The sequence below is a fragment of the Podarcis gaigeae genome, assembly GCF_964106915.1.
Source record: "Podarcis gaigeae genome assembly, chromosome: 13".
NCBI classification, from domain to species: Eukaryota; Metazoa; Chordata; class Lepidosauria; order Squamata; family Lacertidae; genus Podarcis; species Podarcis gaigeae.
The window spans coordinates 29707793-29730968 of NC_139689.1; the positions used below are offsets into that span (position 1 = coordinate 29707793).

Below are 23176 nucleotides of genomic sequence, written 5' to 3' on the forward strand. Positions count from 1 at the left end.
TTTTTGCACCATTCCCGATTTGGATTTTTGCTTCTGAATGGTGGGGGGGGGGGTTTTAAAAGGTGAATAGCAACACATCTCCTTTGTATACAAGGCTCACTAGAAAAGCCTGCTCTTTGTCATTACCTGGACGGACTCAAAGGTGAGAACCCCGTTCTCCCAAGCGTTCAGGATCTCCAAGATAGCAGCAGAGATGCTCAGACACGCTTCTTGCCATTTCATCTGCCTGCTCAGATGCAAAGATATACAGGGAGGGAAAGAATCAAGGGGAAAACTGCTCAGGAATATAGGAGATCATTAGCTATTCCCTCCCCCATTCCAAACCCGCCTCCTCTTCTCTTGACAGTGTATTAGCGATACCTGCTAAAAGCTCAAAAGCGAGGGCTGAGCAAAGATTTCCAGTCTCTCCCTCCCGCAGTAAGCAGAAGCAGAATTATGCACCATTTGCAGGTTTTGTTGGCACCAAACGTAAATGTTGGTGAAACCATGTATACAGGATAAGGAAGGAGGCAGGAGCAGCTAGGGATGCACAGAAAGTCCACATCTTAACTATCAGAAAGCTCTGTTGAGATTGCCTGCCCTGTGTTCAACCATGAGGACTAGAAACCTGCTTTAAGAAATTGAAAGCCACGAGTCTCAGGAATCCGCTCTACAGCATGGACAGAGAAAACAACGAATAGCCCTGCAGCATGAAGAAAGTGACTGGTGCTCAGGAGAGGAGGGAACCTCCAGCGCGCTATTTTTAGTGCACCAATTCCTAGGCCAAGCTATTCTAGCACAGCTACTTACACCAACTTCATTTCTGACGAATTGTTGAGCAAAGCAACCAGAGACTCCACCTTGGTGGAATCGGGCCGGAAGCAAGGGTGGTCAGGGTTGAGGATCTTCCCTTCCTCTGGCATGCAGGTCTGCATCCAGGTCTCAAAGAAAGGCACTTCCCCAGGTGGACCAGCTTCAGAAAGGATCACCTGAAAGAGAGAAGGCCAAAGGGGTTGGGCAGGGTAGAGACATCATGAAGCCCTCGACCACAGCAACAGTGCCACCTAGTGAGAGGCTAGGGACAACACATGCAGGGCATGAACATGGGACCTGGTTTCCCGTGCCTGGAATAAGCCCTCACTGTCAGGGTTCTGGCCACCCAATTTGTTTATTTATGGCATTTTCATGGTACCCTGTTGCCAAGTTCTCAGGGTGGCTCACGACAAAACTCAAAGCAAATTAAAAATATTCCTCACAGGTGGAGGGGAGAAGAGAGTGGAAAGCTCGGAAGGTACACTGCACATGTTCAGAGAAGAACCCCCTTTTACTTACATCTCTGTGCCTATGCAGAGAACCTCTCCTCCACCATTACCTCTCCCTTGCCCCCGTATTGTACAGCGCAGAGAAGACCCTACCTCAGAGCCGTAGGTCTGGGCGACATGGCACAGCATGAGGAAGGAAATGTCGAAGAGAAGCGCTCTGACTGACGCCGCTTTGGCTAGAGAAGTGGGAGGAAACCCACAATGATAAGTTCACACAACAGCAACAAGAGATATATCAGTAATTTATTATGACCATTAACGACATCTGGTGCATAAGAAGTGCTCTGCAACTACATTCTTGTTCGTTGTACTGACACAAGAGGAGTTCTCTCGCTCTGTGTTTTTTCATTTCTTTCCATTCCTGAGTCCTTACGTCCCTCATTGATAACTGACAGCCTCTGATGGGGCGCTTCTGGCAGTCCCTCATCCCATATGCCTTCGCTGCGCCTTTAGCCTGGGGCTTGCCCTGCCCTGTGGAACTCCTTGCCAAGAGAAGTCTTGGCAGGGCTCAACCCTGCTTTCTTTTAGACATCTTTTGAAAACAGTCCTGTTGCCTGGGCTTTTGGTACATGCATCTTCTCTGCCTTTCCTCCAAACATGCATATATAAATGACACCCCCCCTAAAAAAAACATGGATCTATCTATTTATTTAAAAAGGACCCCCTGGACGGGTAAGTCCAGTCACATTCGACTATGGGGTTGCGGTGCTCATCTCGCTTTCAGGCCGAGGAAGCCAGTGTTTGTCCACAGACAGCTTTCCAGGTCATGTGGCCAGCAGGACTAAACTGCTTCTGGTGCAATGGAACACCGTGACGGAAACCAGAGCGCATGGAAACGCTGTTTACCTTCCCACCGCAGCAGTACCTATTTATCTACTTACACAGGTGTGCTTTCGAACTGCTAGGTTTGCAGGAGCTGGGACAGAGCAACAAGAACTCACCCTGTCGCAGGGATTCGAACCGCCAACCTTCTGATCGGCAAGCCCAAGAGGCTCAGTGGTTTAGACCACAGCGCCACCTGCATCCTTATCTATTTATTGGCCTTATAGTAATCATAGAAAGCAGCAAGAACAGAGCAATGGACATCCTTAATGAAAATCAGACTCAGGCCCCTCTTTCCAGCTCCTCACTTTTTATCAAACCCTTTTGAGGGTGTGACCAAGATTAACAGTTTCAAAGCACTCCAAACATCTTGAAAAATGAACGAGAAGGAAACAAAAACTGCCAATGGCTAAAGAGAGCTCCCTTTCCCATCAGTCCAGTGGAAGGTCAGAGGGTCTTTTGTGCATTTAATCACATGCAAAACGCATTCAGAATCCTTATCTTGGGTTAAGTGGGATTCACACACATCACTCCATCCAAAGGACTTGAGCTGTATGGGCGCTCAGAGGACTGTGGGGAGGAAAGGAAGGGGAGAGGAGAGGGAGGGCAAGCTCACAGCTGCAAGTTAACCCTTCTCCTCCCAGGGCCGAGGTCCCCCACCAAGCAGCACAAAGTGACTATTCTCAGGGGTGGTGGGGAAACGGGAGGATGCACGTGGTAGCCCAAAAGACAAAGAGACCCCAGTCATAACTTGAATGTCCCCCTTGTTGCATCAGGAATGCTGCGCTGGCACTGCCTACGCTGCCAGGCACCATGGCTCACTTTCAACTCTTCCCCACCCCCTCCAGACTTTTCAGTTAACACGCAAAAAAACCTAGAGCCTCAGGAAGGAGCTGCAGTAACATCAGACTGAAAAGAAAAGAAATAAAGCAAGACAACAGGGACTTACAGCCTTCTCCGCTGATGTGCTTGGTAAGTTCATTAAGCCTAAAATGAGAGGTGAAGGAACAGAAAAGGGAAAAGAATGAGCTAAGGCTGCATTTATTTTGTAAGAGACCAAATCAAGTATTGTAACTGCCCCCATGTATTTATTTTTTTGCTTTCTAAAATGTCGATCACCTTGCTGTGCGAAACACAATGTGAACTTAAAAAGTAGGTCGCAATCATTCCCATTCTACAGATGATAAGAAGAACCAAGACAGCAACTTGGCAAGACTAAATGCACCTCTCAAGTGGGACTTGAATTTGGGTGCTGTCCCATCCTTTTTTCTTTTTACCAATCTCATCAAGGTGAAACCTTCTTAGCCATTCCCCGCCTCCATTCTTCTCCTCTTAGGCTGTGCACACACTATACATTTAATTCACATTTCTTCTCACAAAGAATCCTGGGAACTAAAGTTTGTAAAGGGTGCTGGGAATTGTAGCTCTGCTGTGGGTAAGCTACAGTTCCCATATTTGGGGGGGGGGGAGGCTTGCTTTAGATATGCTCTGAAAATACAGTGGTACCTCGGGTTAAGAACTTAATTCATTCTGGAGGTGCGTTCTTAACCTGAAACTGTTCTTAACCTGAGGTACCACTTTAGCTAATGGGGCCTCCTGCTGCCACCGTGCGATTTCTGTTCTCATCCTGAGGTAAAGTTCTTACCCCGAGGTACTATTTCTGGGTTAGTGGAGTCTGTAACCTGAAGCGTCTGTAACCTGAGGTACCACTGTATACAGTGTGGATGCAGCCTTAGTCTGCCTTTACTCTTTTGGAAAAGATTCAGGCCTTTCCCACCCAGATATGGCTCATCCAGCAAGCCAAGTTCCCATAATGCAAACATTTTGACATTCTGGCAGGGCTTTTTTTCTAGATAGAAGAAGTGCCGGAACTTGTTTAGGAGGAGCACCCAAGTTGTTGAGCTTTTGTTAGGGGTGGGATCGCCTAAGAAAGGTTCTCACCACCAGTTCCAGAGCCTTATGCCACCACCCTCTGCCGCACAGATGTGCCGCCCACAGCCTCTGCCGCACACCACCGTGCTGCAGTGCTAGAGCTGCCGGAACGCGCCACATAGGTGACAGAACCCACCAACTCAGACACACTCAGTTCCGGTGAGTTCTGGCTGAAAGAAAGCCCTGCTTTCTGGTATGGCACAGCCTTTCGCTTTCAACCTCACACAGGATGCTGAATTACATACTCGGTATCATGTTCCACACTTGTGTGGACTACACATGGCCACAGCAGCTATACTGCAGCGCTAGGGCTCGCACGCTTGCAGCTTATACGTGGAGGAGTGGAATAGATTTATTCAGACAGGAGTCTTGTGACAGAAATATACCATCACATGGCTCGAAAGATAGTCCAGCCCCACCTCCCACTCCCGGTTCCCCCTCCTGACAGCAACATCAAAAACAAATCTGTCTTTACCCTGCAGGAGAATTGTTTGCGTCTAATAACGGGTGGGAGAAGACCCCCCCCCACCCCACAATCTTGCTTGATTTGCTCAAGTACAGAAAGGCCAGAGTGTGCTTGTAAAATAACCACTTGTGGGAGGTTTAACAGCCTCGTGAGCGGCTACCTAATAGCCCCTTCAGCTAAGACACAAATGGGTTCAGAAAAAAATGCAGCAGCCTTACATGGAATTGGGGATGGGCTGTGGAATAAAAGAAGAGGAATGGAGATAGGGGGTTGATCTCTTGTCATTGGCAGGAATCAGAAAAGCAAAACAGCCTTACAGCTAAAAGACATATAGTGCCTGTGTTCTGTTAGGATAGATTGGCTTACGGGCTTGAAGGCTTAGATCCAAGGCCAGTGCTAAACATTGGGGAAGCCACCTGGCTGCCATTGAAAGCAGCAGATCTGTATTGGGCTGCCCCAACAACACCTAAGTCACCATGTCTACACGTATTTCCAGTTTCCCAACTCCCAGGGCAGAGGAACACAACATGCAGTGATGTCATGTCATGAGAAGTGTTTCACAAGATGTCTGGGGAGAGAAACATTAACGAGAACTGCTAATTTGACATTGTTCACGCTGCTCTTGCTGTGAGATAGGTCAGCCTACCATGCCACCGAGGCTTCGGCCACCACCTCAGTTTCCCATCTATGCGAAATGGGAATTCTAAGAATCTGCCTCATTGTTTCTGCAGGGGGAGGAAGGGGAAGAACGAACTCCAGATCAAGAGCGATTTGTACATGATAGGGATATTTAAGTTGTTAACAGCTGGGGGCGCTTTACTCCGACACCTTGTGCAGTGGTTCCCCCACTGAACTGTGCCTGGAAGTGCTGATGCGGATCTAAAAACAGCCTGAATCCTATGTAGACAGAAGCCAGGTGGGGTACAGCTTCCAACACACTCAACCAATGGATGCTCAACTGCATTTTAGCCATTGCACATCAGCCTTGCAAGCTCCATTTGAATGACAACAGCACAATATTTCATTCTCCCAAGTTCAGAACTGGAAGGGCAAGGCTGGGTGAGACTATAGCCTTGGAGCATATTGTTTATCTGTTCTGTTCTATTTTATTTTGCTACTTTTTTCACTATTTTAATTGTACTTTACTTTATTTTTACCTCCCCCCCTCAATAATTTGTATTAGATTTCAATTACAATAATCCAATGGTAGCCTCATTATAACAATGCCAAATCAAAGTACAATTACTAATCCCAATCATTCAAATATCAAATTATAAAATTTGGGTGGCCTCCCACATGTGCTAGAACTAATGGTTTGATTATTTACTTTTCTGCATTCCAAACCTTATTCATCTCAAATACATTCCATCCAAAATAACAATCCGTTATACAACAACTGTAATATGAATGACATCCACTCATTTTAACACATTAAATGATTTATAAATCTATAGGTGAAGCATTCAAACTATATCCTTATTCCTCCTGTGTGTGACAATTATTCTGTTGGTGGTGTTCCTTCCTGTCCTTGTAAAATGTTATGTCTATCTTTTCCCAGCCATTGCTGCTCCTCATCATGCCTTGGGTGGAGCTAATACCCCACTGTTTATTTTTACTATTTTACCTTACTTTATTTTACTATTTTTATTTTACTATTAATAAAGACTACAGTATTTTTTGTTCTATAAGACTCACTTTTTCCCTCCTAAAAAGTAAGAGGAAATGTGTGTGCATCTTATGGAGCGAATGCAGGCTGCGCAGCTATCCCAGAAGCCAGAACAGCAAGAGCGATCGCTGCTTTCGCTGTGCAGCAATCCCTCTTGTTGTTCTGGCTTCTGAGATTCAGAATATTATTTTTCTTGTTTTCCTCCTCCAAAAACTAGGTGCGTCTTATGGTCTAGTGCATCTTATAGAGCGAAAAATACGGTATTTTTTATTTATTTTTTAAATAATAGGCCAGAGAACAGCAGAAGCTCAACCAAGCTGTGGGTGGGTGTTTTAGCACTTGCACGCTCTGTGACCGTAGTGACAGACTCCAGCTCCCCAACTTGAAAGGAGGCAGTGGCCAATCATATCCAGACCCACTCACTTGATAAATTTCCGGGCAAAGACTTTCAGCTTCCCTGTAGCTGCTGCAGCTGCCAACAACAGATCCAAGCTCTTCCCAGACAGCATATGTCCCAAGACACCCAGCAGCCCTTCTGGGGTTTTCGAGTGATCTGAATCCATTGTCTGGAGTAGCAGAGAAATAAATAAAGAAAGTAATTGAGTCGACGAAGGTTCCCGATTGGTAGCCGGCAGGGAACAAACTACAGAGAATTGTGTAAAGAGAAATCAGCTCTTAGCAACTTAACCACATGCCCGTGGGTATTCATCACCATTTCACAGAATTCAAATTGTAAAACAAAACAAAAAAAATGCAATATGAGAAATAAAAATAAATTAAAAATCAAGATGAATGTGGACATGCCGTGGTCCAGCTGAATGAAGCCAGCAGACCACTGGTGGTCTTCAGATCACAGTTTGGGAATCCCTGAACTAAAGAAAGGTGAAAAATTTTCCGATTGCTAAAAGGAATGTGAAGGCTTTGTCCAATATTAGAAAGAGAATTAACACAGAAATGTCTCCGGTTCCATTCTTTTAAAAAGAAAAAAATATGACTAAGTCACAATCAATCAACACACATTAACAAAGCACCAACTAAGAGGGGGGAAACACAGAACGCGTAACTTACCATAGATTGTCTTGATTGTCTTTACAAGCAGTATCAAGACATACAAGAAGGTAACAAGATACATAGAGAAGTCTTCAGAGAATTAACAGATATATCTGGATTGCATTTCCAAGACTAGTTCATGGATGTCTTTCCAGGTGAATTTGTATACTTCAGATGAGGGTCTGCCCATTGTTTCTTTGGTTACATGTTCAATAAAGGTTTGTCAGGCCTTGTAAAAATGTGTCTGGCTGTACTTAACCTTCAGAGTAGCAAAACTGGTAGTTGCTTCTCCAATAAACCATACTTTCAGATACCTTATGTCTAGGGTCACAATGTTTGTTAACTTGGTAAATGTTGGTGCGCCACCCCCAATTCCTGTGTCACTTTGTCCCAGAGGGCAAAGCCACCACAGATTTATGTGTGACAGCCCAATGGGTGTGACAGAACAACAGAATAGTGTGTGTTTTGCTGTGTTCTCTCTAATACAAGCACAGACAAACTACTCAAGTGGCTTCTTGTGCCAAACAGCTGACCACTGTCCCAGGATATTTCGTGCCCTGTCCCTTTCCCCAAAATGCCTTGAAATCATTTGATACACTTTGATATGCAAGGCGTAGGTTCAAATCCCCAGTCGTGAAGCTCTGCTATCAGCCAGAGACAAGACACTTTATTTCAACCTAATTTACAGTGCTATTCAAACCATGGGCCATGGGCTGGTCCACTGTCCCTCAGACCTTGTGGGGGGCCGGACTATATTTTTTTTTGGGGGGGGGGGAGAACAAATTCCTATGCCCCACAAATAACCCAGAGATGCATTTTAAATAAAAGCACACATTCTACTCATGTAAAAACACATTGATTCCTGGACAGTCTGTGGACCGGATTTAGAAGGCGATTGGGCAATATCCAGCCCACGGGCCTTAGTTTGCCTACCCCTATCTAGATTTCAGTAGCACCAAAGCACAGCAGTAGTACTAAAATAAATAAAGGTAATCCAGTTTCTGTGTTCAAGATGCCATCACAAGTTTAGTGCCTACTTTCAGGATGTTGGTGACGGTGGGCTCTGCTCGCAGGATGAGGCCTGGGTTGGGTTGAATGTTAGCATTCTCAGGAGACTTTAAACGTGGCGCATGTTCCCGATCAGCGGTCCTGGGTGAGGTCAGAAGAAAAATACCCAAAGTTGAAATAAGAGGGTAAAGAGCTCTTTAATGAAAGTGGAATGCTCTGCTATAAGGGCCACCCAACCAGTACAAAATTCACATATCTATAAGCTTCTGATGAAAAGTCAGGGCAATGAACTTGTAATTTCTGAGAGTTTGACTCAGGTTAGCATATTTAACCTGTGGGTTCTCAGAAACAAAGCTTCCTAGTCCCCGTGGGCTCAATGCAGATGACAAACTGACTGAGTGGTAAAGTTTTCTACCATGGTTTTGCTTTGTCTATACCCTTTAACCCTTTGGAAGCTTTTGGACTCCAACTCCTATCAGATTCGGCCAGCGTGGCCAATGGTCAGGGGGTGATGTAAATTGTTGTCCAACATCTGGAGAACCATAGGTATCCCATCCCCAGTCTGTATTTAGGAAAATGTGGTGGGATTCCCCCATCCGCTTGCAGCTCATTCTAATGTGTGCTAAAGTTTGAAGACCTTATCATGTGGCTAGGCTCCCCCACACTTACAGCTTATTTATTTGAAACATTTTTGTTCTAAAAAAGTAAAGGTAAAGGGACCCCTGGCCATTAGGTACAGTCGTGACCAACTTTGGGGTTGCGGTACTCATCTCGCTATGTCGGTGACAGGACAGTCCCTGTCTCCAGGCTCACAATCTAAAAAAGACATGGCACAAAAGGAAATGCAACTGAGAGGGTGGTGGAGGGGTTGGGTGGGGAAGCAAGCTCAGGAACTATTATTTCTTAGCTACAGAATTCTTGCAATGACAAGCTAGAATAGAAGGATTTCAAGGAGAGGAGGAGCAAAAAGTTTCGGGGCTTTTGGAAGAACAGATGAAGAAGGCCTACAGTCCCAACTTAATAAACTAGTCATCTGTATTAGTAATCTGTGGCAGGCAAATATGACCTGGAGTAAGGAAGACAGTCCCTGAGTTATAGCATGTCACAACTACGGCTGTCTTTCAAAGCAAGATTTTTGTCTCCCCTGCTTTTTTGCCATAGTTTTTTTTTAAAAAGAGTTCAGATATCCATTCCAAGTGCTGTTTATCATTTAAACATGCTGAAATATCTACAGCCTCTGACAGGTTGTTTTTTTTAATTAAAAAAAAATTATTAGCTTAAGTTTAGTGTATTTTGTTGAGGAGCAACCTTTTAATATGCAAACAGAACTCCTACTCACAAGCTGTTTGTGGCTGGATACCCTGAGCAGAAACTGAAAGAAAATGGAAGGAAAAGTCTACGTACATCCTTGCCCAATCCATATTAATAAAACAAGACTAAATCAGCACTGGACAGCTTACTACAGTGTGTCTGAGGGTTTATTTGCTAAGGCGTCAGTTTGTGCTATGGTGAGAGGTGGGTGGGGAGGGAAAGAGAATACAATTCCCCCCCAACCAGTTTAAAAGGTGTGAAATTAAGCACAGCAGATGCTTCGCAGGCTTAAAAAGCAATGCATTTAATGACTTTGCCAGCTTAAAACCAAATGCAATCTTTTTTTTAAAAAAAAGCCGTATTTTTTTTCCCCTTAAGAGAAAGAAAATTTGAAAGACAGGGTGAGAAGTTTCACTGGCCTCTTTGAAACAACAACGCTATTATCAGTATGAATAAACCCTTAAGATTGTGGGAATATATTAACCATCCACTTCCCTAAAGAAATAACTAGTGACAAAACGCTGCCAGAAGGCACAGAGGGTGATGTCTTCCCTCCACTGCAGCAGAGCAAGTCAGTAAATGAAGCTGAAGCCACAGCAGCCACAGATTAAAACAAAGCCTGCCACAGTCACCTGTGTACACTTGCACTTTTAAGCTTACATTTAAGAAATGGGCAAGCTTCCTTGCATTTACCACTTGATAAGTTGGATCGCATGCATTCGCCCATGGTTTTAGAGAAGCTGAGGATAATGCACGGCTGCTGGGGGAACGTCTTCAAGACGGTTGTCAGGCAGCCGAGAACTTCCTTTCCTCTTCCCCACAAGTTAAGGGGCAGAAGCTCAAGATATGCTGAAGCAACCACTATATGCGTCTTTGCCCCTGCATCTAGCCTATCGCCCCTTTTGCGCAAAGCTAGATAAGCCTACCGTTTGGCAATGAGGTTGTTCATGTTGGCTTCGGAGAGCAGACCCTGCTTGCCACATTCTTGAAAGAGAAGGCTCGTGCAGTCACAGCTGGAAGAACAACCACCAAAAGAGGAAGGGGAAAAAAACATGTGTAAAAATGTCTGAACAAACATGGTCCATGATGGAGACAGACTGTTCTCTCGCTGGGCCTTTTGGAGAAGGACACTAGATGGCACAAGGTGAATTAAGGAAGAGATTGTGGGAATACGACTAAAGGTAAAAGAATGTAACTGGGAGGAACAGAAAGAACCCCCTGTTAAAATGCCTCTCTTTGATCGGGTCCTTGCATTTCAGCTGTCATAAAATTTGTAGAATTTTTATTGTGCGCCATTTTTGACGTTGCAAATATAGTAACGATCGGGGAAAGGAGGAATACAAAGGGGGATACCAGGGTTGAACCTTCTAGTTTCCACAGTGTTAAAGAAAGGACAAACCTTGAGTGGAAGCAACTGCTGTTGAAAGGCTCAAAAGTTCAAAAAGGATCCGTGTGGTTTCAGTGACTGACACCTGCATGCTCTAAATTTCACTTTGGGCCCAGTAAGGAAATTGTTCAACCTGTCCTGAAGGGACTCAAGGATTGGTTAGCATTTTGAGAATGGCCACAGATCCAGCTTTGTCTCTAGAGGCCTAAGTGGCCTGCTGCAGTATGTTTTGCATTTCTATCTGTGCTGCTTCCAAGTTTTGCTTTCATGGGGAATATGTCATTTTAGCCACACAAACGCCTTCCGGGTAGAGACAGAAGCTTGCTCAATGCTGCCCAGTCAGCTTCCTAGTTGAGGAGCAGGGAAATGAACTCTGGTCTCCTCCATCCAAGCTCAATGCTCTTCCCATTACTACACAGCTACCTACAAGACCAACCAAATTGGTTGGCTCAATTCTGTAAACAAAGCACATTTGCATGTGTTCACTCACTTCCTTTGCATAATCTATTGAGTTTTTCTGCCAGCCATGAGAGAGAGGTCGCTAACTACTGGACGTTTCTGAGCCTCTATCCACTCATTTTCAAGGCTACTTTAAAAAAGCATGACACCTAAAAAAAACAACAACCCAAAAACCCGGCAGAAACCTAAAACAAACACCTGGATTCTCAGGAGTGCAGAATGAACAGAACCCAGGAATTGCCCATTCTACCCTACAGCTCTTTGGCAGGCAATTTATCATGTATCATGCACAGAGCACATCCAGCCCAGGCTGAAGGATTAAGAGTAAGAAAGAACCACCTCAAGTTTGTGCTTATGTCTTCATAACAGAACAAAGCGTTCAACAGCTGGGCACAAGAAAATTGGACCAAACTGATTCAAAATACTACTTTATGCAAGAGCGACACCGACTGCTTCACACATTGGGGAGTTTGGGTCTTAATCTTTCATGCAGAACAAACAGTTCTAATTGCGACATCAGCAGCAAACCTATGCATGGCGAATTCTGTTTACAAGGCTGCCCGCTTTCCCTGGCCCTTCCCCCAGTTCTAATCTCCTGTTATATCCCACCCAGCAGGGGGAAAACAGGGAATTTTCCTTGAAATATTCCCATTTCAGATTAAACTGTGCTAGCTTCTAGTTTTCTGTTGTCAGTGCTATTGTTCTGTATTTTATATATCTGTATTTTCAACACTTTCTTTCGATGCTTGGTGTAAGCCGCTTTGGACACAGCGGCATGTAAGTAAACGCAGTCAACCAATCAACATCTGGAATGCTACTGTGTTGGGAAAACAGGGAGTCCTCCCACAGGCCTCTTCTACTAACCAAAACCAGTTTCTGTAACTGGTGACCACTTCAGAGAGCTTCTACCAGGTTCCAGTTTGAGTAACAAACACACCTCCATCACCAGTTGGTCCATGTAACTTCCTCTGGATGTCAACCACCTCAGCAATTTATCCCACTATCTACCCTGCTCAACTCTGCCATGTCTATCAGGCTGTTCTCATCTCAACCTTGACTGTTCTCCCACCTTGTGTGCCCCTACTCCAAATAGCAAACTGGTTTTGCCCAAAATATCCCTCCAACCTCGTCTTCAATGCTCATTATTCAACTTGGCTCAATGGGGGGAAATAATGATGTGTTTATGTCCTGTCTCTAGTCACTTGCTGTATTTTTTTGCGTTCAATTAAATATATCAAACAACAACAACATTAAATTTTAAAAGCAGCCTTCATTTAAAAATTTAAAAAGCAACACCAGGGTTACCAAGCTCCCTAAGAGTTGGACCCTGAGATTCAAGGAGTGGAGCTTTGGAGGACAAAGGATGGTGGCTGGCAGCTAAGAGAGTAGCATCTCATGGGAGCAAAGACCCTGATAAACATGGGAGTGAAACTGAGAGAAGAACTCCCAGGCCAAGCAGGAAAAGCCCTTGGGCTCTGTCCCCTCTACTTGAAGAGCCATGAAGAAAGGGAACCTACTTGCAGCGTTGGTCAGCCTTGTCCAGAAGGGGCGTCAGCTTCAGGAGGAACTCAAAGGCACAATTCACATCTTCGGTGAAGTCCTGCAATTGCACAATTATTTTCTCCCTTACATCTAAAGGGTCTGCCAATGCTGTACTGGAATCCCCACCCAGAATCCCCTATAAAAATAGGCCAAGGCAGTGCATCCCAATAAGCCCACTGAGAACATTAGCTCCTGGTAATTTCTTTTCGGCAAGTTTTATTCTACAGAATTTGCCACTGAGCGAGCTAGGAAAAAAATTCCAGCAAACTTAAAGGGTTGGTTGTTTGTTTCTCTCCACGCCCCCCTTTTGTGGTGTAGAAGCTTGAATCACTTGATTAAGTAAACTGAAGCCCTGCAGACATACTGGTGAAGAATTACTTCTTTTGAACTGCTCTTTGCAAGTGGTACTTATGAATAGCAGGTGATTTTTTAAATTTGTATTTTTTAAAGGAGGCAGTCTCAAAAGTTAAGCTTTGAGGCTAATTTGTTTCCATTGGCCTCTCTTAAAGACCACATTAGATGACCTCCATTTAGCTCAGCATTCTGTCTAAGGCAGCAGACAGCAGTCAAATGCCTCTGTGAAGCTCACAAAGAGGGTATGATGGAAATGCCTTTCTTCTTTGATCTAAAGCATGATAATCATAGAAATTCTGGCTCTTCATCCTTACCCATCATGGCTAGAGTCACTGATGGGCCTTGTTCTCACTGAAAATCCCATCTTTAACCTAAGCATTATTAATTGCAAAACTAAAATTATGATGACTTGCTTCCATTTTTCTTCCCAAATAATTTTTAGCAGTTCTAAACAAATACAGTGGTACCTCGGGTTACGAACTTAATTTGTTCTGGAGGTCCGTTCTTAACCCAAAACCGTTCTTAACCTGAGGTGCGCTTTCGCTAACGGGGCCTCCTGCTGCCGCCACACTGCCTCCGCACAATTTCCGTTCTCATCCTGGGGCAAAGTTTGCAACCCGGAGCAACTACTTCCGGGTTAGCGGAGTTTGTAACCCAAAGCGTTTGTAGCCCGAGGTACCACTGTAAATAGAACACTGATGTAGCTGTTGTGATGATGATGATGATTTGCTTTTCAAAAAGCAACCTTTACCTTTTCTCCTTGAGGATATTTTTTCAGTTTTACGAGTACTTGTGGAATCTGAAAAAGAGCAAAGTAAGAATTTAATAAGGGACGTCAAAACTATCACCCCCCCCCCATCTCCTTGTGAATTTTGCTCCCTGGCTCACTCGTCCTGGACTGCCAAAAACTCCTTTGCATTTTCACTCCCTTCCCCCTTTTCACAGCCCCTCCTCCTCCTCCTCCTCCTAGACCCTGCAAGACAGTTGTTCTTGACTTCTGTTCCACTCAGTCCCATTGCCCTTTAACAATCCTCTGGCCCTCCAGAAGTTGCTGAACTACAACTCCCATCACCCCCAGCAAGAATGGCCAAGGATGGTTCAGCCATATCACGAGCGTCCAAAGTTTTCCACAGCTGCTTGCAGTCCTTTCCCAAAACACTTTCCTACCTCTATTCTCCTGTGGACCCTAACTACACACAGACCCTGTGCAAACTGGCCTTTGCTTTCCTCATAAATGCCAAGATGTTTTTCAACTTCTTGTTACTATTATCTTCACACTCCGATATTAGAACATTTCATGTTCCATCTACGAACATTCCATGACATGAAACTAGCCTAACTAATGCTCAGAAAAGGTTCGAAGTCAGTGTGGTTGCCGCTTCTGGTCTCCTTATCAACCAAGTCAAAGTCGCAAACTGGCTTAATTACTTCCAGTGACAAATCTGGGGTGGATGGTAATGTGGTCGAGGGCGATAAATATTGAATCGGAAGGTTTCAAATCTCAACTCGGCTATGAAACCGATTTCTCCCTTGCTTTTGAAGATAAGAAAGCATTTTGCACATGAAACTGGAAATAAATATTCAAAAAAACCCAACAAACTCCTAAATGTAGAATTAGGCATGTCTAATCTGATCTTCATGCTATCATATGGCAACAAGCTCCAGAGATTAACTGTTTGTTATTTCTTTTGCTTTCCAGTTTGTTCAGGAGTGTGTGTGTTTGTCTCTTTCATACTTCTTAATTTATTCCTCTTTGCATGGCTGATAAGTTACATGATGTACTTGAGTTGCAATGGAGATTTACTGAGCAGGCAGGGAATGCTAAGTTGCAATTTGCTGGATCTCTTTGGGGGAATCTAGCAGCATCACAAGTGTGTTTACCAAGAAAGCCAGGGAGAAGGAAGACAGAGCCATCTGGCTTATGTTTACATTGCAAAAAAAATAAAAAATAAAAGAAGTATATAGCTAAATACAGATACTCTTCCAGGCTCTACCAAAGATGACAGCCCAGAAAGAGCATAAGAAGAGATTGGTGTTTCCACTCACTATAATAGTGAATGGCATCTAAGACCCCAGCTGCTAGTAGATCTGAGAACCTAGATTGATGCAGATGGGGTAAACTATGATTACAAAGGGCAAGAATTAGCACGGCAGAGGTTACAGTGTGAGAGTAAAAGTCTTTGACCAAGACCCTAGAGGATTTTGGTATTTCTTCCTTTTTATTCCTAATCCCTAATGTTGCAGCTGTGTTGTGCCAGGACTGATACAGGGGCAGCCATACTTGATGCTGATCAGCAGCGTGTTTTACCAAACCAGGGTTCCAGAAGCCAGAGGTGAGGACTGGAGTAGAGTTGGCAGAAGCTACCGTTCTGTTGACCAGTCAAAAGCAAAAGGCTGGGCTCCAAAGTGCTCACAAGACTGGCCATTCCAGAGGTCTCGTGCTGCCTGCCAATTGCAGAGGTCGAGGTTGGACACACCTATCCATGCCTTCTATACCTGAAGAGAACTCTGGGGCCCAAGAACAGCCCCAGGTACTCATTAGGCTGGGTCCCAGCCAGAGTTCAATAAAGGTTTTAAGCAGAGATTGAGAATCTGTAGCTTTCCAGATGTCGTTCAATTACAGTTCCCAATTCCTGACCCGCTGGCCAAACTGACTCAGGCTGTTGGGAGTCTGAGTCCAATGACACCTGAAGGCCACAGGTTTAGATTCCCTGGTTGAGAACCTAGTAAGGAGCACTAGAGTGGTCAGGTTACTGAGACACTCTCCTTCCCCATTTTGCTTAAATAACATTTCTAGACCTTGCAGTTGCAGAAAACAACCACAGCCTTGAACATATAACTCACAGTTTCTGCTAAAAGTTTGGAATCAGTGTCTGAATGTTCCACATACACGTTTCCAAAGGTGCCCCTATCAAAAAATGAAGCAGGGGACAGGGGGCTGCAGGTAGACCCCCAAGGCTAATTGGGTGTTTGTGTGTAACCAGGCTGGAAAAACAGGAATATCAACCAGATATTTGGGAGAGTCTATCAAGCCTGTGCAATGCCAGAAAATAGAAGCAGAAAGAAGCCTGATGCAGGGAGGAGAAAACTGTTGAATTACGGAGAAGCGGGGTAGGTGAGGGATAAAGAGAAACCCGTTCCCTTCACCTAGGTCAACAACACTGCTCAGGAAGAGACATGGGCTAAGGCAATGTATCAGGAATGCAGGGAACTGCTTTATATCATGTCAGACTATGGGTCCCTCTAGTACTGTCTGCACCAACTGGGAGTGACCAACTGTCTCCAGGATTTCAGGCAAGGGATGTTCCCCAGCTCTCACATGGAGATACCAAAGAATGGACTTTGGGCATGCAACGCATGCGCTCTACCACTGAGTTACTGCCCTCTCTCTTGTACCTGATGCCCTAAAAAGACCATGAATTTATCCAACTTCCCATAACCCTTTTGGTTTCTGTTGCTCGGTAAGCTGGAAAACTCAGATGGCAACAAAAGAACTTTACGAAAGGCTGAGCCCCAGCTATTTGGGCTTAAGGGCACCTTACCTTGAGGAATGTGAAGGCTGTCCATTTGAGTTCCTCTGTCCCTTCAGGAGACTCAATCAGCCCCACAAAGCAGGCTTTCCAGATTTCCAGAATGAAAAGCGGGGACGGAATGCGCTAGCAGGGAGAAGAGAAACAGGGAGAGAAGGCCTCAGGATCTTCCTCAGGGAACACAGTTTGGATTCAGAGTGGTGCAGTACTGACAAAAAAAAAGGCTGGATGCAACTCGTTGGACTATCCAGCAGTCCCATTCCACCATCACCCCAACTTCTCACGCAAAGCAGACTTCCCACACTCTGAAGAGTGTTGTACATCATGATCCTTCAGCCAAGAGTCCACAAACTGCAGCTGGGCTTGATAACCTGTAATAATTTATCCTAGCCAACAAGAATAAGTGCCTATAAGCACTGACAGTCCCTCTTTCCACTAAGAGAGTGCAGCGCCCCCCCCCTTCCTCACCCACAAATGAATGAGAAGGGCTTAGAGGACAGATGGCATGGCTCCTGTGTACTTCTCTTATTAGAAAGCAGATACGGCCCCCACCTCCCTTGCAAATATAACATATGCTACTAAATAACAGAGCCTCCCTCTCCCAAAGTCTAGTCCTGGTTTTTCCCAACCCCTGTCTGACAGCTCTTCACAAAAATACTGCCTCCCTCTCAGCTCCTCCAAACTCTCTCGACTCAAATAGGTTCTTCCCTGTTCTTTGCACCCACTTCTACACAGATTCATTCATGCCCATACACAGCAAGGTAGGACTCCAACTTCAATAACAAGGGGCAAACGGCCAGTAAATGTATCCTTTCCTATCATAAACACCCACTTCATGTTTTGCTCTCTTCCCTGCAGCAACACACAAACACACAACCACATTTTTCTTTTACTAGGGGCTGCACCCCTGCTCACCAACCCCCTGCCATTCCCCCCACATTAACCCCTAGAGCTTCCTTCCCCTTCCCACCCCATACAATTACTAAGCTTGTTTTCCACCTTCCCAAGCCATTTCTGAAGCCACTTCTCTTTTGTATTCTGCAGCCCCACCACGTACCTGTTTTCACCTTTACCCTCATGCCCATTCCTCCCTCCTTTACTGCAAGCTCCCCTATACACCACCTCTGTGGGTAACTTCCTGCGTCTTCCTCCTACACATTTCAACTACTAAGCACCCTTACGTCCAGTTATGAAGCCACCATCCCCTCCTACACTTCAGAGAGAAAGAGAGAAGCATCACAAGAAAAACTGGGCCTTGGTTATCAGCCTGTTAAGTGAATAACGGCGGGAGAAATTATGCTGAAGCATTCTCTCCAGAGACTAGAAGCTCCCAGCTCTCCCAAGTTTCCAACCAAAAGCACAGAAAGTTTGCTTAAAAAGCTACATCTGCCTTTTTCCTCTTTCCATCCCCAAATTTATAGGGCAAAGCCAGCACTATACAGCCAGTATAGGTCTCCTACTGTCATCTAACTCTCTTTAATTTTCCATTGTTTTAATTTGTATTTCAAAAGAGAGGTACAACAGATGCCCAGACTAGATAAACAGTTCGCCTCATGGTAAAACTGATCCTGGACAGTACCGTTTCGGAATGCATAGGAGGGACCACAAGACTGAATTCACTGCTATACAAGCACGTTATTCATATAGAAAACTGTGCCAGGGGGAAGGGATCTAGTCCAGTCTTCCTGCGACATGCTAGCTACCTAAGTGCTGGATGTTCTTCTTTATTCATGGAAGAAAATTCAAATATGCAAGCCCCCGTCTGCAGTCTGAAGTGGAGCATTTCTACCATGCAATGGGACTGCCCAGCCCAATCCAATGGGAGTCACAGACACAGTGAGACAAAGCATCCTTCCTATGGTCCAGCCATACCTGCATCCTTTTGACCATCATGAGTTGCTCCACCAGCGGCTGTGGCTCTCCAGTCAGGTTCATTGTCCCCTCTAGCAGCACCACGGCATGGATTGTGGGGAAGCCAGTTTTGTTCAGCTGTTCTGCGTGCACAGATAGCATAGTGGGGATACTGTGTGGAAAATTGGGACAGGGAGGAAGAGGAGGTATTAGAAGTTCGGTTCTGCTTGTGTATGGAAAGGAAAAAGCTCGCTCCTCACTGTGCAGCTGCCATCTGCCCACCTCTTGACAAGGCCGATGCACTCCTCTGCCTGGCTTTGCAACTGGCTGTTGCTGATGTGTCCTAAATTGTCTCCCAGCTTGGAAAGAGACTGTTCGATCGCACTCCAGGAAGCTAAAAAGGAAAAGCAGCATTTTAAATTCCAATCAAGTCTTAGTCCTTGGTAACAGATTTTCCCCAGTTCTGCTGCCTTGGGAGATGCTAGGGGTTGACCCCAGGACCTTCTAAGCGAAACCGTTTCCTCAAACTGAGGCTTTTATCGTGACCAGGTAAATTTATTAATGTTTGGGATCACACCTCGAACGCTGAAGATACTGCTTCTATGTTGAACTTTTTAAAAAGGCAATGGAGACTCTGAAGTTTAAAAACAGGCATCAGAGTATTTCCAAATATTAATTTTTTTGAGGGAAAGCTGTGAAACAGCAGGCTTGCCCAATAGGGAAGCAGCAGTGCAATCTCCATGTAGGCAAAACACAAGAAACAAGGCCCGTGAATAAAGAAGACTGGGGTGGTGCTACTTCAGATCTTGTAAAGCAGTGTTTCCCAACCTTGGGTCTCCAGCTGTTTTTGGACTACAACTCCCATCATCCCTTGCTAGCAAGACCAATGGTCAGGGATGATGGGAACTGTAGTCCAACAGCAGCTGGAGACCCCCCACGCTGGAAGAATGGCAGATGCAACTGATGGACTATATGGAACTAGCTGAGATGACTGGCAGAATCCGAGACCTGGGAGAGGAGAGGGTCGAAGAAGATTGGAAGAAATTCAAGACTTATTTAATAAAACATTGTAATTTGGTTGAATGTTAAGAAAGGATGCTAGATCATAAATAATTGTGCACCACTAAATTAGATGGAATTAAGATGATAAGTAAGTTTGAGGAAAAATTATAAACCTATTGGAGAACTAACAGATTATATTTAAATGAACCTGACACAAGAGTGTAAACAAGATGATAAATTGCGGGCAAGAATTGACAACGATGCAAATGGGAGCGGGAGGTGTGAGGGAGTCCAAAGATGTTAAGAAAGTATGTTATGATATATGTTATTCTGTTTCTTTATCTTTGCATTTTTATTCAAAAATCTTAATAAAATATTTATTTAAAAAAAACAAAACAGCAGCTGGAGACCCAAGGTTGGGAAACACTGTTGTAAAGGGCCCTTGTGATTGAGGGGGCGGGGGCGGGAATCCATACCAAAACTACAGGAGAGTTCTGTAGTTGGCACTAGAATCTTGGATTCAAATCAAGCCCTACAGTGCTCAGTGTAAATATTTTGCCTCTCTCCCACAAGACCACCAGCCACTTACGTGTCTCTTCCAACTTGGCTATATGAATCAGGGCCCGGTTCTTGGTGCTGCCCAGGATCTTTGCGAGCCGCTCCAGGCACATTGTGAGCTGGTTCTCAGCAGACCCCTGCTCCAGAGGCTCCTTCATCTTCTCTGTGTAGAAGGCAGCGCAGCGCAGCATCCAATTGAGGACACTCATCAAGGCACGGCAGAGGCCAATGCATTCTTCTGCCTTGCCGTGGCAGCTGCACAAAAAGCAAAAATGAGAGGGCAAATTCAGTCACATGACTTCGGTAGCCCTAAGAACTTCACTTTGGGACACCTGCATCATTTTCCAGGTCTCATTCTCCCCCGCCCCCCCAAGCTCCACTCAGATGCGCGTGGGAACTTGGGAGACAATGAAAGAACCACCAAAAGAAAACTGTATCGAGGACCATCCAGTAACTTCTCAGGGGGAGGGGAAGCAGGACAGAGATGGGAGCAGAAAAGACAACTTGAATGTGAACACAATCAGGGAAGGTCTTTTTCTATTTGTGTTCTGGTTTATTGTGCCAAATGACAGAGGTGGGACAGGAGGCCTGAACTAGTAGAAAAACAGTGACTGGCCACCTAAATACCTTTTCATGCCCCCACCTTTATCTTCAACTCCATTCCCATGCCTCACACTCCCTCCTTTTGTGCAGTCCCCTTTGCCCTCTCATTTTCACCTTCATTCCCCTTTTTCTTACCCCCTCCTTACTTTTCTGAACTCTCTCTTGCACACAGATAACCCCCGTTTCCTTGCCTTATCCCCTCTCCTTCTGTTTACCCCCAGCTCTGCTATTTCTCCTCATTAAAACTAGTTTGCTTGCTTTTTTTAAAAAAAAGAACAGTCCCTCAGTGTCTCTCCATCCTTGCTATACTCAAATTTCTGCTGTTGTTTGAGTACAGCAAGAAGGGAGGAACACTGAAAGGGGTCGGAAATTGTTGTTGGAAATTTTCCTCTTCCTCAGCTGCCTCATGTGAGTTTCACAGTACAGTGGTACCTCAGGTTAAGTACTTAATTCGTTCTGGAGGTCCATTCTTAACCTGAAACTGTTCTTAACCTGAAGCAACACTTTAGCTAATGGGGCCTCCTGCTGCTGCTATGCCGCTGGAGCACGATTTCTGTTCTCATCCTGAAGCACTATTTCTGGGTTAGTGGAGTCTGTAATCTGAAGCATATGTAACATGAAGCGTGTGTAACCTGAGGTATCACTGTAACTGGTTTTTCCACAGTGATGTCTGAGCACTCTAACTGCCCTTACTGAAGAGATACAGTAGCCTCATTCCTGAGAGTCCCAATGGTCTGGCAAGTCTAGGCATATTTACTATGTGAAGATGCTGAATGCAATAGACAAGGGAGGTGGAGGCAGATGCATTTATGACATATGGTGCGTGCCTTCACTTCATCCACAGGAAGTAGTGAATAAAAGCTGCAAAGCTGTGTGTGGTTCAGTGAAAAGAAGACTAAGTACATTTTCAGGGACTCTGTGCAGCCTATTAAGAGAATAAACTGCAAACCAGGAAGTTCCTGGTTCAAATCATATCTTCAACAGGAACCTGCCAGGGTGCTCAGGCAAGCCATTATCTCAGCTTTAACCCTCCATCTGCAATATAAGCGTAACGACGCTCAGGTACCTACCTTACGGGACTATTTTAAGAATCACTGAGATAATATGGACGTAAAGCTATTCACAAGGGACATGGGTGGCGCTGTGGTCTAAACCACAGAGCCTAGGACTTGCCAATCAGAAGGTCAGCAGTTCGAATCCCTGTGATGGGGTGAGCTCCCGTTGCTCGGTCCCTGCTCCTGCCCACCTACCAATTTGAAGGCACGTCAAAGTGCAAGTAGATAAATAGGTACCGTTCTGGTGGGAAGGTAAACGGCGTTTCCGTGCGCTGCTCTGGTTCGCTAGAAGCGGCTTAGTCATGCTGGCCACATGACCCGCAAGCTGTACGACGGCTCCCTCAGCCAATAAAGCGAGATGAGCGCCGCAACCCCAGAGTCAGCCACGCCTGGACCTAATGGTCAGGGGTCCCTTTACCTTTTAAAAGCTATTCACAATAATGTGACGTATCATTACTGCCACCACACAGCAGTACGTGGGGAATGTAGGGGCTCAGAGAATGGCTCAAGTCGCAAAACTCTGTTGCCCAACCTCCTTAAGCTTCCAAGCATCTCTGCCCAATACTGTTTTACTGGGGCTTCACAGCAACCCCAGGAAGGGAGAGGATAATGGGGGATTTCTCCTACCATCCTGGGATGCCAGAATCGATGACTGGAAGAAATCAAGCATCTGGAGCTTGCACCCTGTGGCACTGCTGGGTACACTGTCACATTCACCATCGCCACAGTACTTGCCTTTGTTTAAACAAATTAAAAAAGGGAAAGGAAAATTATCCAAGCCTATGATTAAAGTGGCCTGGCTCAGAAAGCGAACGAGAATTGAAGAAGAAACCCTCTCAACGGGACAAGCACCACTGCAGTAGGAACAAATAATCCCAGACCTGAAGGGTTTTGATCAAATTGAAAAACAGAAGATTGAATTAACCAGGGAGAGGATTAAGTCGTCGGCTTTGTATATGGCTGAGACCAGCTGTTTATCACCATTCTGGTGACAGGTTAATATTCATTGTTTCTGTTTTCTTGTAGGAAGGGAGAGTTCCTGCTTCCTCCTGTTTCAGTCTGCTCCAGTGTACTCACCTGTTAGCTCTAAATAAACTAAGGGCTCTTATAGAAAAAATATCACAGGCTTTGTCAAGATTTTAGAAAGGCAGGGGTTTTATTCTTTGATAAAACCAAATATATGAGAGTTTCATGAAAAACTGTGGTTCTCCTGTACAGAGGGCAGAACTGGGTTTCCTGACAATTCTTGTGTTCTTTTACTGATACATCATTCTGCACA

General features: G+C 45.0%; 1 protein-coding gene across 13 annotated transcripts in view; it reads right to left on the bottom strand.

Moving 5' to 3' along the window:
* Positions 1 to 23176, bottom strand: part of MED24 (mediator complex subunit 24) — a 53713-nt gene that overhangs the window by 16067 nt on the left and 14470 nt on the right. For 7 of the 13 annotated variants that reach the window (XR_014557364.1, XM_083708653.1, XM_083708651.1 and 4 more), the window contains exons 6-19: positions 20271 to 20494; positions 18962 to 19073; positions 18701 to 18851; positions 16841 to 16954; positions 14050 to 14097; positions 12920 to 13002; positions 10483 to 10569; positions 9585 to 9617; positions 8275 to 8386; positions 6611 to 6753; positions 3073 to 3110; positions 1395 to 1477; positions 790 to 968; positions 127 to 226 (exon numbers count right to left, since the gene is read on the bottom strand). Coding sequence is in view for 12 of the 13 variants with exons in the window: in XM_083708653.1 (XP_083564779.1) it covers positions 127 to 226; positions 790 to 968; positions 1395 to 1477; positions 3073 to 3110; positions 6611 to 6753; positions 8275 to 8386; positions 9585 to 9617; positions 10483 to 10569; positions 12920 to 13002; positions 14050 to 14097; positions 16841 to 16954; positions 18701 to 18851; positions 18962 to 19073; positions 20271 to 20494 (1507 nt within the window). In the remaining variant the exon portion in view is untranslated. The remainder of the gene's footprint in view (positions 1 to 126; positions 227 to 789; positions 969 to 1394; positions 1478 to 3072; positions 3111 to 6610; positions 6754 to 8274; positions 8387 to 9584; positions 9618 to 10482; positions 10570 to 12919; positions 13003 to 14049; positions 14098 to 16840; positions 16955 to 18700; positions 18852 to 18961; positions 19074 to 20270; positions 20495 to 23176) is intronic. The other 6 variants (XM_083708648.1, XM_083708646.1, XM_083708645.1 and 3 more) reach the window with 1 other exon arrangement.